Source organism: Elephas maximus, chromosome 11 (genome assembly GCF_024166365.1).
Source record: "Elephas maximus indicus isolate mEleMax1 chromosome 11, mEleMax1 primary haplotype, whole genome shotgun sequence".
Classification (NCBI taxonomy): domain Eukaryota; kingdom Metazoa; phylum Chordata; class Mammalia; order Proboscidea; family Elephantidae; genus Elephas; species Elephas maximus.
The window spans coordinates 100442403-100460948 of record NC_064829.1 but is presented as its reverse complement, the minus strand read 5'-3'; the positions used below and the strand labels follow the sequence as shown (position 1 = coordinate 100460948).

The 18546-nt window shown below is 46.6% G+C and overlaps 1 protein-coding gene across 1 annotated transcript in view; it reads right to left on the bottom strand.

The window, feature by feature from the left end:
- The window catches only part of LOC126086241 (sialic acid-binding Ig-like lectin 16), a gene marked incomplete at its 5' end in the record, with an annotated part of 39870 nt that extends 26397 nt beyond the window's left edge, over positions 1–13473 (bottom strand). Inside the window, 4 exon segments of the mRNA XM_049902405.1 lie at positions 9963–10247; positions 10338–10728; positions 10801–10839; positions 13465–13473. Coding sequence (XP_049758362.1) covers positions 9963–10247; positions 10338–10728; positions 10801–10839; positions 13465–13473 — 724 coding nt within the window.
- Between the last annotated feature and the right edge of the window lie 5073 nt (positions 13474–18546).

Here is an 18546-nt window from a genome sequence, read left to right as displayed (position 1 = left end):
CATGATGTTAAGGAGGTGGGATTAGAGGCAGTTATGTTAATGAGGCAGGACTCAATCTACAAGATTAGGTTGTGTCTCAAATCAATCTCTTTGAGATATAAAATAGAGACGCAAACAGAGAGACAGGGAGACCTCATACCAACAAGAAACAAGAACCAGAAGAATAATGCATCCTTTGAACCCAGGGTCCCTGCACTGAGAAGCTCCTTGACTGAGAACGATTGATGACAAGGACCTTCCCCCAGAGCCGACACAGAGAGAAAGCCTTCTCCTGGAACTGGCACCCAGAATTCAGACTTCTGGCCTCCTAGACTATGAGAGAATAAATTTCTCTTCGATAAAGCCATTCACTTGTGGTACTTCTCTCATAGCAGCACTAGATAACTAAGACAGCATCTATTGATTCCATCACATTTGGAAGAAGGAGAATGAAAACAATTAAAGATACAAGGAAAATATTTGTCCAACTGACCAATGGACCACATGAATCACAGCCTGAGCCCAGAAGAACTAGATGGTACCCAGCTACTACCACCAAGTGCTCTGACAAGGATCACAATAGAAGGTTCCAGACAGAGCAGGAGAAAAATGTAGAACAAAATTCAAATTCACAGAAAAAGACCAGACTTACTGGTCTGACAGAGACTGGAGGAACCCCCAAGGCAATAGCCCCCAGACACCCTGCTATCTCACAACTGAAGCCACTCCTGAAGTCCACCTTTCAGCCAAAGATTAGACAGGCCTATAAAACAAACAATAACACACATGAGGAATGTACTTCTTAGTTTAATCAAGTATACAAGACCAAATGGGCAACACCTGCCCAAAAGCAAAGATGAGGGAGCAGGAAGGGACAGGAAAACTGGGCAAATGGACACGGAGAGCCCAGGGTGGAAAGGGAGAGTGCTGACACATTGTGGGGATTGCAACCAATGTCACAAAATAATTTGTGTATAAATTTTTTAATGAGAAACTAATTTGCTCTGTAAATCTTCACCTAAATCACAATAAAACTGAAAAAAAAAAAGATATTTCTGTAGACACCTCTCTCCATTTAATTGTTCAAGCCGGATGTTCAACACCCATCACCACTGAGTGAACGAGTCCATCATCCTGTGCTGACTGTTGTCTCAGTGTCTTAGGACTACTGTAATAGAAACACAAGACAGTGGCTTTAAGGAACAAAATTTATTTTCTCTCAGTTCTGAAGGCTAGCAGTCTGAATGTCGGCATCAGCTGGGCTGTGCTCTATCTCTCTGCCACCTCTAGGAAAGGTCCTTCTTAGTTTCACTCAGCTTCTGTAGCCCCGGGCGTTTCTTGGCGTTCTTGGCTTATAGATGGATCCTCAAGGGCTGTCTTCCCCCTTTGTGTGTCTCTCTGTATCTACACTCCCCTTTGTAAGACACCACTGAGAAGGGAATAAGTTTAGGACCCATCCTATTCCAGTGTGACCTCATAAACACAACAAAAGAAAACCCCCATTTCCAAACAGGGTCACGTTCACAGGTATTGGTGTTAGGACTTATACATAGCTTTTGGGGGGTCGAATTCAATCCATACCACCTGCCTTACATTGCCTTCCTATATGCCCAGTACAGTGAAAATCTAAAATCTCTAAATGGAATGGCCTCTTCCAGAATCATTATAGCTTCACATATGCTCAGTGTCCAGATGCCACTCATGCAGTGGCAAGATTGGTTAGGATGGAATGATCTCCTCCAAGCAGTTGAGGACACACTGTCTGAGGAGCCTGGTGGTCTCTGAGTAACCTGAAGAAATGTGCCTTTGATTGATGGCAGCTCCGTGCCTTGGCCTTGTGGGTGACCTGGCCTCCCCTTGCCCTACTTAGTAGCCAGCCCACCACCCCTTCCCCCACCCCATTCCCATTCACTATGCACCAGCCGAAATACCCCTCCCCCATCCACTGTACACCAGGCACCCTGTACCTCCCCCATCCACTCTGCACTTACCCCACCAACCTCCTCTCAGATTCTAGACTAGACCAAGCTCAATCCCAACTTGGAAGCTTCACACACGCCATTCGCAATGTCTAAGATGCTTTTCCCCTTTTGTTTTTGCTTGGTGGTGCTTTCTCACACTTTGCTCTTGGACCTTGAGATTGTCCTGATCACCCCAGTGAAGCGTCTGTCCACCTCCCGCCCACCCACTCTCTCACCACATGCTGCTGTCCCAGCCAAGAAGCGTTTGTTGAATTTTCAGTGTCTCCACCAAATTGGAAATTCCAAGAGGGCTTCTTGTCCCTCTTGTTCATGACGGTGTCCTCAGTCCCTACAAAAGACCTGGCATGCAGTAGGAGCTTCAAGAGTGCTCCTTGAATGACTAAGACACCAACAGCTATTTTTATTGTCTTCTAGAACTTTCTAGAACTTCCCAGAACCTGCAGTTTGACTTAGACAAAAGAAGAAACATGACTCACGCCCTACTGTTTATTCACGGATGAGCTTCTAGAGAGAACCCTCAATGTGCAGTCCTGCTGCTTCCTTAGGCAGTGCTCTGCATCCCAATTAGCCTCAGGGAGCACACAGATACACCCCAGACAATGTGAACCTCCTCCTTTTCACTGTCCTGTCCTTTCAGCCCTCATCTCCAGCCAGCTACTGGGGGTGTGGATGGAGGAGACATCAGACCCAAGGGCAGGGGTGGGGCTGGCCCCCTCAGCAGGGATCCTGTCTACCGTTTCCATCACTGTGCTTTGATAATAAATCGTTTGATTTGAGCTGGGGGACTCTAGCATCTGCCAAACAAGTTCCTCTGGGAAAATTTCAGCTCCCAGTTGTTTCTATCCATCCACCCAGCCTTTCTTCATTCATTCATCCACCCATTCATTCCTGTCAACCTTTCAGACAACTATTCACTTGTCTATCTGTTCAAACTTTCACGCAGACACCCCTTTTGGGGGAACACAGTTCAATCCATGACAGGTGGCTTGCATGTTGCTGTGATGCTGGAAGCTATGCCACTGGTATTTCAAATACCAGCAGGGTCACCCATGGTGGACAGGTTTCAACAGAGCTTCCAGACTAAGGCACACTAGAAAGAAAGGCTTGACAATCTACTTCCAAAAATGAGCCAATGAACCCCTATGCGTCACAGCAGAATATTGTCCAATGTAGTGCTGGAAGATAAGCCTCCTAGGTTGGAAGGCACTCAAAATACACAGGGGCCACAACAATGGACTCAAGCACACTGGTGATCACGAGGATGGTGCAGAACCATTGTTTCATTCCATTGTGCATGGGATCGTTGTGATTCAGAGCCAAAGTGACAGCAATTCACAGCAACAAGAGGTGGGAGATAAAGATGCCTCCCTGGATAAGCCCAACTGGTTGTGGCAGAAGAGAGGTGACTACTACGAACTCTATTGGTAGGGACAGTGGCAGCTACTGTGGCGGAAGTGGTATCTTCACTGTTGTTGTTGTTGTGCTGTCGAGTCGATTCCGACTCATAGTGACCCTATAGGACAGAGTAGGACTGCCCCATAGGGTTTCCAAGGAGTGGCTGGTAGATTCGAACTGCTGAGTTTTTAGTTAACAGCCTGAGCTCTTAACCACTTCGCCACCTTTACTAGAACAGATTAATTCAGCCTCTGGTAACACAGAACGTGGCTATGGATCTGGTGAGTGTATTCTTTACATACTCATCAAGAAGGAGGATTAGAAGCAGTTCACATTCACCTCTGGTGGGTGACAGGCTACACAGCCCCGCACACACATCACATACACACAAGTGAGTGCATGTGTAACTGGTGAAATCTGAATAAGCTCTGTGGATTGCACCAACATCAGATCCCTGGTCTTGATATTGCACTATTGTTATGCAAAATAGTAATAATTGGGGAGGCTGGGTGAAGGGTGAACAGGACCTCTCTATACTTTTCTTTGCTACTCATTGTGACCCTAGGGTTATTTCAAAATAAAAAGGCATTCATTCTTAAAAAGTTTGTGAGTGGCCATCTAGGATACAACTATTGGTCTCTACTCGACTGGAGCAAAAGAGAAAGAAGGAAACCAAACAGTCACAGAAGAAAGTAGTCCACAGGACAAATAGTCTACACAAACCACAGCCTCATCTATCCTGAGACCAGAAGAACTAGATGGTGCCCAGCTACAACTACCAACCATCCTAATCAAGGCTACTATAGATGGACCCTAACAGAATGGAAGAAAAATGTGGAACAGAACCTCAAATTCCTAATAACAAAACCAGACCTACTGGACTGGTTGACACCAGAGGACTTCCAGAGATTATTGCCCTGAAATACTCTTCAAACCTTGAATGGAAACCAACCCCCTAGGTCATCTGGTAGCTAAATAGCAAATAAGCTCAAAAAATAATGAATATCAACCATAAGTATTGGGATCCTTTAAAAAATAACCTATATGAGACCATAGTCAGCAATTACTTTAAAACAAAGATGAGAATGTAAGGGGGCAGAGAAACTAGAATAATGAAAACGGAGCAACCAGAACAGAAATAGGGTGAAAGTTCACGCATTGCGAACAATGTAAGCAGTGTCACTGAACAACTTGTGTAGAAATTGTTGAATGGGAACCAAAACAGCTGTATAAACCTTCACCAAGAACACAGTAAGATATTAACTAAAGAAAAGAAAAAAAGGCACTCCTTAAATACAAGGGACAGGTTAAATATTAAAATTTTTAAATAACAAGTTTATTGGGATATCAGTCACAGAATACACAATTCGCTCATTTAAATGTGCACAATTCCATGGTTTTTAGTATGTTCACAGAGTTCTGCAATCATTACCGCAATCTATTTTAGAACATTTCTGTCACCCCAAAAAGAAAACTTGTACCCACTAGGTATATCACCCTCCAATGCCCACCACATTCCTCCCAGGCCTAGGCAACAAACAGTAATCTGCTTTCTGTCTCTATAGATTTACCTATTCCGGACATTTTGTATAAATGGAATGACACAATATGTAGCCTTTTGCAACTGCCTTCTTTCACATGCCCTAGCATTTTCAAGGTCCACCCACGTTGTAGCATGTATCACTACTTCAGTCCTTTTTATGGCTGAATAATATCCCACTGTATGGATAGACCACATTTTGTTTATCCATTCATCAGTTGATGGACATTTAGGTTGCTTCCACTTGTTGGCTATTATGAAGAGTACTGCTATGAATATTGATGTAAAAGTTTTTGTCTGAGTGGTGTACACTTTTTTCCACAGTGACTCTTTATTCTATAGTGATTTCATTGATACATATTCCTAAATAATTGACTTTCAAATGTATTATTATTAGAGTTATCTTTATTATTTTTAAATAGATAGTACGTCACAAGTTGGGGTCCCCAGTGTTATGGACTGTGTCATGTCCCCTAAAGTTCTTTTGAAGTCCTAACCCCTAACCATTGCATCACCAGGGCTCACTTTCACAGGTGTAGGGGTTAGGATTCCAGCACATACTTTGGGGGGCACAATTCAGCCCATAACAAATGCATCACGTTAATTACTTTCTGACTCCTCACAACAACCATGCAACTTCAGTTTGTCGTGCCCGTTTGGCAGAGGAGGAAACTGAGCAGGGAGATGACTTGTTCAAACTCCTGCCCTTAGTTGCTGATGAGGCTGAGATCTGAGCCCAGATCTGCTCGTCCCCACACTGTGACATTCCCATATTGTTCCTATCAGGTGCCGTCAAGTTGATTCCAACTCATAGCCACCCTACAGGACAGAGTAGAACTGTCCCATAGGATTTCCAAGGCTGGTGGGTTTGAACCTCCGACCTTCGGTTGAGCCCAGAGCTTAACCCTTGTGTCACACCCATACGGTAGTTATATCCTGTTCACATGAAGAGTTGTTGTCTCAGGGATCCCCTTCAAGTGTCCCTTCTCAGCAAAGCCCTGGGCCTTCCAGCCAGACCTGGGCTCTGGGCAAGCCCTCACTGGCTGATCTTCATCTCTGGGTACTCTGTGGTTCTGGCGCCCTCCTGGCCCTGAGGCTCCTGAGGCTTCAGCCAATGGAAAATGAGGGAGGCGTACTGGAGTTCCTGTTCTTCTCCCGAGGTGGGGGTGGCCACAGCCCAGGGTGGGCAGTCTGGGGGGCCACCTGGCCTGGACTCCTCCCAGCGACCCTGAGTGGAAGGGGAAGAAGGGTGTCAAAGTAGGATAATGGGGGCTGGGAGCAGAAAGCAGGCTCCAGAAGCAAACCTGGAAACTGAGCATTTGGTCTTTGATCCATTCATTCTGTAAACATTTGCCAGACCCTTATTCATGCAACAAATATTTAAGGGTAATAATACCTGGTGAAGGAGCTCTGGTGGCACAACGGCTAAGTGCTCTGCTGCTAACACAAATGTTGGTGCTTGGAACCAACCCAGCAGTTCCAAGGGAGAAAGATGTAGCAATCTGTTTCTGTTAAGATTACATCCTAGAAAACTTATGGGGCAATTCTATTCTCACATGGGGTCACCATGAGTCAGAATCCACTGAACCGCACCCAGCAACAACATTGCCTGGCCGTCACTGAGCGATTATCAGCCCACAAAATCCTCCCCAAAACCCGCTGGGGAGGTGCTGTTGTTGTTAGGTGCTGTTGAGTGTCGACCCCGTGTGTGCATGAACTGCTCCATAGGGTTTTCAAGGCTGGGACCTTTCAGAAGCAAGTCACCAGCCCTGTTCTTCCAAGGCACCTCTGGGCAGGTCCAAACTGCCAACCTTCCAGCTAGTAGTCAAACACTTAGCCTTTTGTGCCACTCAGGGACTCCTGGGAAGGTGCTACTATCCACCTTTGTCAGATGGAGAAGCTTAGGCTGAGAAATGACAACCAAATATCCCCAAATCAAACACTGACTTAGTGGTGAGGCCTAGACTCATGCCCAGAGCTCTCTAACTCCAGTGCCCACTGTCTTGTTGAACGCCTCCCCTGTGCCAGGCACTGGATGTTCAGAGGGGAGCTAAGCAGACACCACAATTGACCTCACACAGCATCCAACGTGGTAAGGGAGGCAAACATGAAGCCAGTAGTCAATGAAATGACTATCTAATTGCAAATTGTGGTAGGATGCACAAGAATGGAGTGATGTCATGAGGACAGGGATTCGCTCAGACCTGGACACTGCCCTAAGGAGTCGTGGTGGCACAGTGGTTAATTATTCAGCCGCTAACTGAAAGGTCGGCCATTTGAACCCACCAGGCGCTCCGCAGGAGAAAAGACCTGCCAAATCTGCTCCCATAAAGATTGCAGCCTTGGACATCATTTGGGGAAGTTCTAACTGTCACATGGGGTCGCTATGGCTCGGAATCAACTCAACAACAATGCTATCAGTATCTCACAGGTTCAGGCATCTGGATGCAGCTGTGAAATTGTGTTACAAAAAAACCAAACTCATTGTTGTCAAGGCGATTCTGATGCATAACGAGCCCATGTGACAGAGTAGAACTGCCCCATAGGCTTGCCTAAGCTGTAATCTTTATGGGAGCAGATGGGCAGGTCTTTTCTTCTGCGGAGCAGCTAGGTAGGTTTGAACTGCCAATCTTTCGGTTAATAGCTGAGCGCTTAGCCATTCCACCACCCTGTTGTTTTTCTTAGGTGCCATCGAATTGGTTCCAGCTCATAGCTAGCTGGCTGGAGTATTGAGGAGTGTCTGTGGCTGGGACACAGTGTGGGGGCATGGTGGGTAGGAAACAGGGAGAGGGGAAGGTGAGACGCCTCTACAGTCAGACCCTGTGAGGCCTTGATGGGAATTAAGGAGTTTGCACTTGATTCTCTAGGCAATAGGGAGGAGCCTGAGGCCTGTAAGCTCAGGGGCAAGTGGGTGTGCACTAAAGAATTGGTGTCAGAAGTGAGGGTGGTCTTGGGGTCCCCAAATTTGCACTTGGTGTCAGAAGTGAGAGTGTTCTCGGTTCCCCCAAATGTGTCATTGGCATCAAAAGTGAGGGTGGTGTTATGGTTATCCCAAATTTGCAGTTGACATCAGAAGTGGGAGTTTTCTTGAGGTCCCCCAAATTTACAATTGGTTTCAGAAGTGAAGGTGGTCTTGGGGACTCATGACCTTTGTAGTTGACAATAATTATTCTGGGGAGATCCCTCTGGCATTTTGTCTTGGGGAAGCAGGGAGAAAGTGGGCCAGGGGTACAGACACAAATGAGGCGGTGGGGACAGGAAAGGCCCAGGTGGTGCTCAATAGACCTTGGTGATTCTCCAGCTCTGGGAGACAAGACAGAAGGCAGTGGGAGGTGACTCCTGGGTCGCTCAACTGGGCCACTGGCTTGATGGGGGCCGAGGAGAGAAAAGTTTTTGGGGCACAATGATGACCTAAGTCATCAGAGGAGCCTAGTGACGGTCATCCCAGGGAGGTAACAAAATGGGACCCCCAAGGACAGAGGATTCATCACTCACCGACATGACAGTTCCCAAGACAGAGGGGGCATCCAATCCTCCAGGTGCTGTCTTGGTTGCCTTCCTCCTCCGGGGCTTCACCCTGAGGGAGGAGCCCAGGACCTTCAGGCAACTGGCTCAGGGCTTGGGCCAGGACTACTGCCCCCTGCTTAAGAGGTTAGAAGGGCAGACCCAGGCTGGGAAGGGCTTGGGCGCCATGTCTAGCCTGATAGCTTTTATTAGAAGAGCAAGAGCCCTCTCCTGGAAGGCTGGGCTTAAAGGTGGGAACTTACCCCTGCTCTGAATCTCTTCCCAGTTGCCATCAAGTCGACTCCAACTCATGGGCAACCCCAAGTGTGTCAGAGTAGATCTGCACTCCATAAGGTTTTCAGTGGCTGATTTATTTTCAGAAAGAGATGGCCAGGCATTTCTTCCCAGGCACTTCTGAGTGGATTTGAACCACCAACCTTTCAGTTAGTACCTAAGCGTTTAACTGTTTGCGCCACCCAGGGACTCCATGAATCTCTGCCAGGGGCTTAAATTTTTTGGAGTCCCTGGGTGCGGCAAACAGTTATGGCTTTGACTACTAACCAAAAATTAGCTGCTCAAACTCACCCAGAGGCACCTCAAAAGAAAGGCCTGACAATCTACTTCCAGAAACTCAGCCACGGAAAACGCTATGGAGCACAGTTCTACTCTGACACACAGATCCACAAAGAGTTGGAATCCACTCAACGGCAACTAGTTTGGCTTTTGATCTTTGGTTCTCAAGTCCCTAGGTCCTGGGTGGCACAAATACTTTGCACTCAGCTACTAACTGAAAGGTTGGTGATTGAAATTCACCCCGACATACCATGGAAGAAAGACCTGGCCATCTACTTCCAAAAATCACCCATCGAAAGCCCTCGGGGGTGAACTTCCCCTGTGACACACATGGGGTTGCCAAAAGTTGGAATCGACTCAACGGCAACTGGCTTTCTGAATCTCTGGCCCAAGATCCAATTCTCACAGCAACCACTGCCCCATCCAGATCCCTCCACCTAGGACTCTCAGGGACTCCAGGGCCTGCACCCCCTCCACTCTAAGGGAGGACACTCACATGAGTAGGATGAGACAGGGACAGAAGAAGAGCAGGGCAGCAAGGCCAGCTCCCACAAAGGCCGCCTGAACAAATTCTCTTCCACTCTGAGGTTCCCCTGCTGAGGAGCAAGATTTATGGCAACTTACCTCTGAGCCCCAGGACCCTGGAGCCCCAGTATGTGGCTCTCTCCTTTTCAGCAGCCCCCAGCCCTCTAACCCCAAACACACCCCTTCCCTCCAGCCCCGGCCTCTCTGCCCCAAGTACTTCTAGAATTGACACTCCTTCCCCCCCAAGCCTCAAGCCCAGTGACCCCCCTCCAACCTGGCAGCAGGACAGTGCTGCTGTGGGCACCACCCAGTCACCTCCCAGGGTGAAAGCAGCTTGCTTCCTGGACCCGCCTTTTCTCCCAGGGACCCTCCTGAGCTCCAGTCTGCTGGTTTTCACAGTGATCTCTCACCTCTCTGTGCACCTGGCTTATCCCCACACTCCAGAGTCTTGCCCCCAGATTCACGGGTCACATTCAGTCGAATGGTCCTTGCAGTGCTCATGCCGTTTCTGGAGAATTTCACCCAACAGGTGAGCTCGGTGTCGTGGTCCTGGGATCTCGGTGTGAGGGTGAGAGCTGAGAAGAAGGAGGCTCGTGGTCCAGCTCCTTGGGGGGAGACAGCTGCCCCCGACCAGGAGAAGATGGGGGCTGGACAGCCCTCAGAGATCCCGGGAAACATGCACAGCAGTGTCACCAGGCGCCCAGGCTCCAGGGTTTCAGGGACGTAGACATCGGGCTTCTGTGTCAGGCCTGGGGCATAGAGAGGGAGATCCTAGCCCCACACTGTGGCCTTCTCCACAGTGGCTCCCCAGCCCATCCCAGCTTGAGCCAACTCCATACCTGTCACTTCCAGGGACAGCGTGTCCTTCACAAAACTAAGTCTCACAGAATACCTGCTCTCTACCTGAAAGAAGTACTCGGCTGTGTCCTCTCTCTGTGCGTATGTGATCACCAGGGAGCAGCTCCGGTTCTGGGGGTCCCCGAGGAGCTGGAATCGACCTTTGGTCTCCTTTTTTACTTCCCTATAAGGGTTGTTTGTGGCCACGGGGACATCCTGGCGGCGACTGATGTTAGTGGCCTCTTTCCGGAACCAGGAGCCCAGAACTGGGTTAGGGACCCTCCAGTAGGACGTCGGGTAGGAGAAGGCACAGGGTATGAAGACACACAGGCCCTCCTGCACCGCCACCGACTTTTGCACCTGTAGCTGGTATCTGTCATCCAGACCCCAGGACTCTTTGGGTGACCGACTATTAGTGGGAGCCCCACCCCATGCCTGAGACCTCCAGCCCCCAACACGCTCGGCCCCCCGCAACAGGGGTAGCAGTAGCAGCAGCAGCAGCATCTCTGCAGTTGGAGAAACTGGACCTGGCACCCTCTGGCTTCTGGAGTGGTCTATCTGTCTGGGAAGGAAGCTCTGACAAGGAAGCCCCAGGCAGGGAGGGACAGGGACTGTCCACAGAAGAGGAAGCTCAGCAGCCCAAGGTTCCTGTAAGATCACCTGCCTCTTCCTACTTCTCCTTCCGCAGGTGGAAGCAACAGGGCAGAGAGGTGTAGAACTTATCCAAGAGCAGGAAGGGACCCCCTAGGCCAGGACCTCAGGAGGGGAGCAACAGGAGTGGGGTGCTCACAGGAAATAGGTGATGTCTTAGTTTCTGAAAGTCCCTGGGTGGCACAAATGCTTTGCACTTGACTACTAACCTAAAGATTGGTGGTACAAACATACAGAAGAAAGGCCTGGTGATCTGCTTCCATGAGATTATTGCCAAGAAAACCTCACTGAGCACAGTCCCTCTCTGACACACATGGGGTCGTCATGGGTTGGAAGTGACTTAATGGAAATGGGTTTGTTTTTTTGTTTTTGCTGTAACAAAGTACCACAAAATGGGTGGCTTTAAACAACAGAAATGTATTGTGTCACAGGCCTGCTGACTAGAAGTTTGAAATCAAGGTACTGACAGGGCCCTGTTCTCTCTGAAGGCTCTAGGGGATGATCCTTCCAGGCCTGTTGTAGCTTCTAGTGGTTCCCAGGAATCCTTGGCGTTTCTTGGCTTGGATTGCATCACTCCAGTCTCTCCTCCCGTCTTCCCTCTGTCTGTGTGTCTTCTCCTTTTCCTGTAAGGACACCAGTCATACTGGATTAGGACCCATCCAGCCTAACTAATCACATCTGCAAAGACCCTATTTCAAATAAGGTCACTTCACAGATACGGAGTTAGAACTATGAGCATGTCTTTTGGGGGGACACAATTAAATCCATAAAGGAACTTCACCTCTATGATTTTCCTCCCCCAAAACCCATAACCTCAGTATAAACTGATGAAAAACATCAGACAAATCCCAGTAGAGGAGCATCCTACAATATCCCTGACCAGTGCTTCTCTACACTGTCAAGGCCATCAGAAACAAGAAACAGACCACAGCTACCAAAGCCTTACCAAACTGAGTCCAGCAAGTGCCAAGTTACCACTACCAGCTGCTCTGGCAGAGATCTCATTGGAAGGTTCTGGGCACAGCTGGAGAAAAATGTAGAACAAAATTCAAACTAAAAAAAGAAAGAAGACCAGACCTACCAGTGTCACAGACTGGAGAAACCCTGAGAGTATGGCCCACAGACACCCTTTTACCTCAGTACTGAAGTCACTCCCGAGGCTCACCCTTCAGCCAAAGATTACACAGGCCCATAAAACAATAATATATACAGCTCAGCCACGTATATGAGACTAAATGGGCACACTAGCCCCTTGTCAAGGTCGAGAAGGCAGGAGGGGACAGGAAAGCCAACGCACAGAAATGGGAGAACCCCTGGTCCAGAAGCGGAGAGTGTTGACATGCCATGGGGTTAGCAACCAATGTCACAAAACAATATGTGTATTAATTGTTTAATGAGAAACTAACTTGCTCTGTAAATCTTCGTCTAAAGCACAATTTAAAAAAAGGAAAAAACGTGGTGAGCATTGTGAATGTCACTGAGCTGTACACGTAAAAAAAAATGTTGACTGAGCAATGTGTCACTGACGTTGTTGTTAGGTGCCATCTAGTCCGTTATGACACACAGTACCTATGTACAAAAGAAGGAAACACTGCCCAGTGCTACACCATCTTCAGAATGGTTGCTATGTTTGAGTCCATTGTTGCAGCCACTGTGTCAATCCATCTCATCGAGGGTCTTCCTCTTTTTCGCTGACCCTCTGCTTTACTGAGCATGATGTCTTTCTCCAGGGACTGATCCCTCCTGATGAGACATGTAAAGCTTGCTGAATTGGCAAATCTTTTCTTATGTATATTTTTACCACAATATTTAAAAAGCCGAAATGGAAAATGTTTTGTTATATACAATTTTATCACAATAAAAAGAAAAAGGGGGAGAACCACAAGGACCTTTTGAGAAATTATCACAGTCAAGAAGGAGGAACTTAAGCAGACATGTTGTTGCTGGGTGCCCTGGAGTCACTTCGGACTCAGAGCAATGCTATAGGGCAGAGTAGAACTGCCCCGTGGGGTTTTCTAGGCTATAATCTTCACAAGAGCAGATCACCAGGTCTTTTCTCCCGCAGAGCCACTGGGTGGGTTCAAACCACCAGCCTTTCAGTTAGCAGCCAAACAATTATCCATTGTGCCGCCAGGGCTCCTTCTTAGTTGTCTAGGGCTGCTATAACAGAAATACCACAAGAATGTGGCTTTAACGAACATAAGGTTGTTTTCTCACACTTTAGGAGGCTAGAAGTCTGAGTTCAGGGTGCTGGTCTGACTCATAGTGACCCTACAGGACAGAATAGAACTGCACCACAGAGTTTCCAAGGGGAGCCTGGTGGATTCAAACTGCCCATCTTTTGGTTAGCAGTGGTAGCACTTAACCACCACGCCATCAGAATTTCCAAAAGTGATTAGGTTTAAGAAACCCCCAGCAGTGATACGGCCTCATTAGCATAACAAAGAAAGCCCTGTTCCCAAATGGGATTACATCCACAGGTATAACCAAAACCAAACCCATTGCCAACAAGTTGATTCCAACTTCTAGTGACCATAAAGTAGAACTGTCCCCTAGGGTTTCCAGTCTGTAATCTTTACAGAAGGTGGCTGCCACATCTTTCTCCTGTGGCTGATAGGTTTGAACCCGGCCTTTCAGTTAACAGGGAGCACTTTAACCACTGCGCCACCAGGGCTCCTTATCCACAGGTGTGCGGTTAGGATTTACAACACATATTTTGGGGAGATACAAGATTCAATCCAAAACAAGGCCTGATATGGAGGAGGAGCTTGATAAATATCGAATGAATGAATGAACAAGAGACAAGGACTCTCCCCCATGAGGCCCACACTGGGCACAGCCCTCTTGGCAGCACTGAGGGGCCCTCGTGCCTGGCATTTCCCAGAAGCACTGCATACATGGCCCCCATGGTTTCCCCCCAGCCTTCCTGGGGACAGGCTCAGGAGCCTCAAACCCAGGTCCAGGTGACCCCAGGTTCTCGTTTCTTAGCCTCACTTTTCTCTCACTCCCTCAGGCAGGTCCATGTGTAGCAAAGGGTGAACTCAACAGACCTGGGTGTTCAAATTCTGCACCTTCCAAAGAAAGGACTAGCCCTTGTCCAGCTCCTGGGAGCTAACCTCTAAAAAAAAAAAAAAAAACCTCTAACCCCCTGGGATATCCTGCCTGAGAAAACCAGTTGTCATCGAGTGGTCTTCAACTCATGGTGAGCCAATGGGTGCCAGAGTAGAAATGCGCTCCAAGGTGTTTTCTTTTTCTTTTCAATTTTGTTGTTGTTGTCAAGAATATACACAGCAAAACATATACCAGTTCGGTGTTTCTACACGTACAATTCAGCAGTGACATTGATCATATTCTTCGAGTTGTGCAACCATTCTTACCCTCATTTTCTGAGTTGATCCTTCTCCATTGGCATAAACTTACTACCCTCTAAGCTTCCTATCGAATCTTTCCAGTTTCTGTTGTCACTTTGATCCCATATACATAATGCTCAAGGCAGACATCCTTTACTAGTTAAGCTAAACTTTTTTTTTTTTAATTTTAAAAACTTCAGGGGATATTTTTGATTTAAGGTTTAAAGATTATCTCAGGACAATAGCTTCAGGGATTTATCTAGCCTCCATGGCTCCAGAAAGTCTGGAATCCATGAGAATTTGAAATGCTATTCTACATTTTCACCCTTTTGGTTAGGAGTCTTTTATATCCATAGGGTTTTCAATGGCTGTGATCTTTTAGAGGCAGATTGCCAGGCCTTTATTCCAAGGCACCTCTGGGTGGACTTGAACTGCCAACCTTTTGGTGAGGAGCCTAGCACACAAATGTTTGCACCACCCAGGGACCCTGACACAGTCCATTTCCCTCCTCAGTCTGCAGTGCACAGAGTCACTCTCTGCCTAACTTGCAGGGAGACTTTGCCCCCTCCCTGGACGTGCTGATGCCACAGACTAGCGCTCAGCGATCTCAGTGTGCCCGAGGGTGGACCTGTGGGGTCTTCGCTCAACAGACCCAGGTTTTGTCTACGTCAGGGAGTTGTTGAGAAGGAAAATTGCTGAGTTTATTACAAAATCATGAACGGAAGTGGGATGCAAATAACTGGAAACTCACTTTGAAAGTGTTAGCTTCTTTTTATCTTTAACCAAATATCTTTAACCAAATTTCACTTCCCACGCACATGTCCCTCAAAGAGGAAGTGATTTTTATTACTTAGAACTAAATGGCACAGATTTTACCTGAGGACACCACACCATTAGCAGAGCATGGCCCACCTGTGACCTGTCAGCCCAAGGTCCCTGCCTCCCCTGGCCCCTCTCCGTCCCATAGCTGCCATGTCATCTACCTCCAGGCCTGGACTCCTGGGAGGGCAGCCCAGGAAGGGGGTCAGGAGCTTCACTGTGAGGCCCCTCTCCCTAACTCAGTGGCTCTTTCTTGACTTGATTTGAGTTATCTTTTCAATTTCTGCATAACTGAAAACAAGCCCCTAAAAATGTTGACCATACCATGGACTGCCAAAAGAACGAACAAATCAGTCTTAGAAGGAACACACGAATCAGTCTTAGAAGGAATACAACAAGAATGCTCCTTAGAAGCAAGGATGGCGAGACTGCAACTGGCCTACTTTGGACATGTCATCAGGAAAGACCAATCCCTAGAAAAGGACGTCATGTTTGGTGACGTAGTTGTTGTTGGGTGGCATCAAGTCACCTCCAACTCACAGCTAGCTTATGTATGACAGAAGGAAACCGTACCTTCTCCTGTGCCATCCTCACAATCTTTGCTGTGTTTGAGCCCATTGTTGCAGCCACTGTGTCTAACCATCTTGTTAAGGGTCTTCCTCTTTTCTGTTGACCTCCATTTCACCAAGCATGACGTCCTTCTCCAGGGATTGGTCCCTCCTAATAACCTGTCCAAAGTAAGCAACACGAAGTGTCAACATCCTTGCTTCTAAGAAGCATTCTGGCTGTACTTTTTCCAATATAGACTTGTAGATTCTTCAGGCAATTCAGAAAGTAGAAGATCAGTGAAAACAAGGGAAACCCTCAATGATATGGATTAACACCATAGTTGCAACAATAGACTCAAACATACCAACAACCATGAAGGTGACACAGGGTGGGACATTTTCTTCTGTTATGTACAAAGATGCCAAGAGTTGGAGCCAACTTGACAGCAACTAACAACAACAACAAAAAATGACCTTCTGTATTTGCCACGGTTCTCCAGAGAAACAGAAGCAACAGAAGACATAAATATAGAGATAGAGAGGATTTATTTTAAGGAATTGCCTCACCCAGTCGTGGGGACCGGCAAGTCCAAAATCCGTAAGTCAGATGGCTGATGGAAACTCCAGCATCCTTGAGGCAGAAATCCATGTTACAGTCTTGAGGCAAAATTCCTTTGTCTTCAGGAAACCTCAGTTTTGGGCTCGTAGGCCTTCCACTGATTGGATGAGGACCACCAACGTTATCAAGGGTCATCTCCTTTACTCAAAGTCAATGGATTGTAAATGTTCCCGTTGCCACTGTGTCAGTTCCAACTCATGGCAACCTCATGTGTGCAGAATAGAACTGTGCTCAATGGTTATGACCTTACAGATGCAGTTTGTCAGGCCTTTCTTCCCCGGCACCTCTGGTTGTGTTTGAACCTCCAACCATTCAGCTAGTAGCCACATGCTCAACCTTTTGGGCCACCTAGGAACTCCTGATGGTAAATCTTTAATCACATGTAAGTACCTTCATAGCAACATCGAGACTGAGGTCAGAAGGGGATCGACAGGCTTTTCTACCTAGTTACTTAACAAATCCTTTTGGGTATTTTAATATTTAACATTTACTTAATAAACTATGTTATGCCAATCGACCTAAATCCTCCCTGAAACGACATCCGCAGGCCCCAACCGCAGCTACCCTGTCCTTCAAAGTGTTTGGATGTGTCCAGGAAACTTCTTTGCGTTTGCTTTGTTCCAGTTGTGCTGACTTCCCCTGTACTGTGTGTTATCCTTCCCTTCACAGAAGTTGATCCTTCTCTGCTATCAGTTAGTGATTTTCCCCACCCTCATAATCATCCAAGAATGCTTTCTTCTGTGTTTAAAGCTTTTCTTGAGTTATTTTAATAGTGGTCTCATACAACATTTGTCCTTTTGTGACTGACTTATTTCACTTAGCATAATACCCTCCAGATTTATCCATGTTGTGAGGTGTTTCTCAGATTTGTCACTGTTCTTCATCGTTGCATAGTATTCCATTGGGTATATGTACCATAATTAGTTGATACATCTGTCTGTTGGTGGGCCGTTAGGTTGTTTCCATCTCTTTTGCTATCATGAATGGCACTGCAATGGACATGGGCGTGGTATGTCTATTCCTGTGACGGCTCTTATTTCTCTTGGGTATATTCCTAGAAGTGGGATTGCTGTATCGAATGGTATTTCTATTTCTAGCTTTTTAAGGAAGCGTCATTATTGTTTTCCAAACTGGTTGTATCATTTTACATTCCCACCAGCAGTGCATAAGAGTTCCAATTTCTCCACAACCTCTCCAACATTTGTTATGTGCTGTTTTTCGGATTAGTGCCAACCTTGTTGGGGCAAGGTGGTATCTCATTATAGTTTTGATTTGCATTTCTCTAATGGCTAATAATTGTGAGCATTTCCTTATGTGTCTGTTAGTTGCCCGAATGTCTTCTTCCATGTGTGAACTGTCTGTGCATATCCTTCGCCCATTTTTAATCGGATTATTTGTCTTTTTGTTTTTGAGGTGTTGTAGTATCTTGTAGATTTTGGAGATTATACCCTTATCAGATATGCCATAGCCAAATTTTTTTCCCAGTTGTAGATTCTCTCTTTACTTCCCTGGTGAAGTCTTCGGAAGAGCATAAATGTTTGATTTTTAGGAGCACCCAGTTGTTTCATTTCTCTTCTGGTGTTTGTGCATTGTTAGTTATGGTTTATATACTATTTATCCTTTGTATTAGGGCCCATAGCATTGTCCCTATTTTTTCTTCCATGATTTTTGTCATTTTGGATTTCATACTTAGCTTTTTAATCCAAACTGAGTTAGTTTTCTTGTATGGTGTGAGGTATGGATCCTGTTTCATTTTTTTACAGATGGATATGCAGTTATGCCAGCACCATTTGTTAAAGAGACTGTCTTTTCCCCATTTACCAGAATTTGAGCCTTTGTCAAATATCAGCTGGTCATAGGTGGATGGCTTTACACCTGGGTTCTCAATTCTGTTCCACAGGTCTACTTGTCTGTTGTTGTACCAGTACCAGGCTGTTTTGACTACAGTAGCAGTATAATAGGTTCTAAAGTCAGGTAGTGTGAGGCCTCCCACTTTGTTCTTCTTCTTCAGTAATGCTTTACTTATCTGGGGACTCTTCCTTTTCATATAAGGTTGGCGATTTTTTTTCTTCATCTCATTAAAAAGTGCTGTTGGAATTTGGATAGGGAAAGCGTTATATCTATAGATTGATTTGGGTAGAACTGATAGTTTCTCAATATTGAGTCTTCCTATCCATGAGCACGGCATGTTTTTCCACTTATGCGGGTCTCTTTTGGTTCCTTG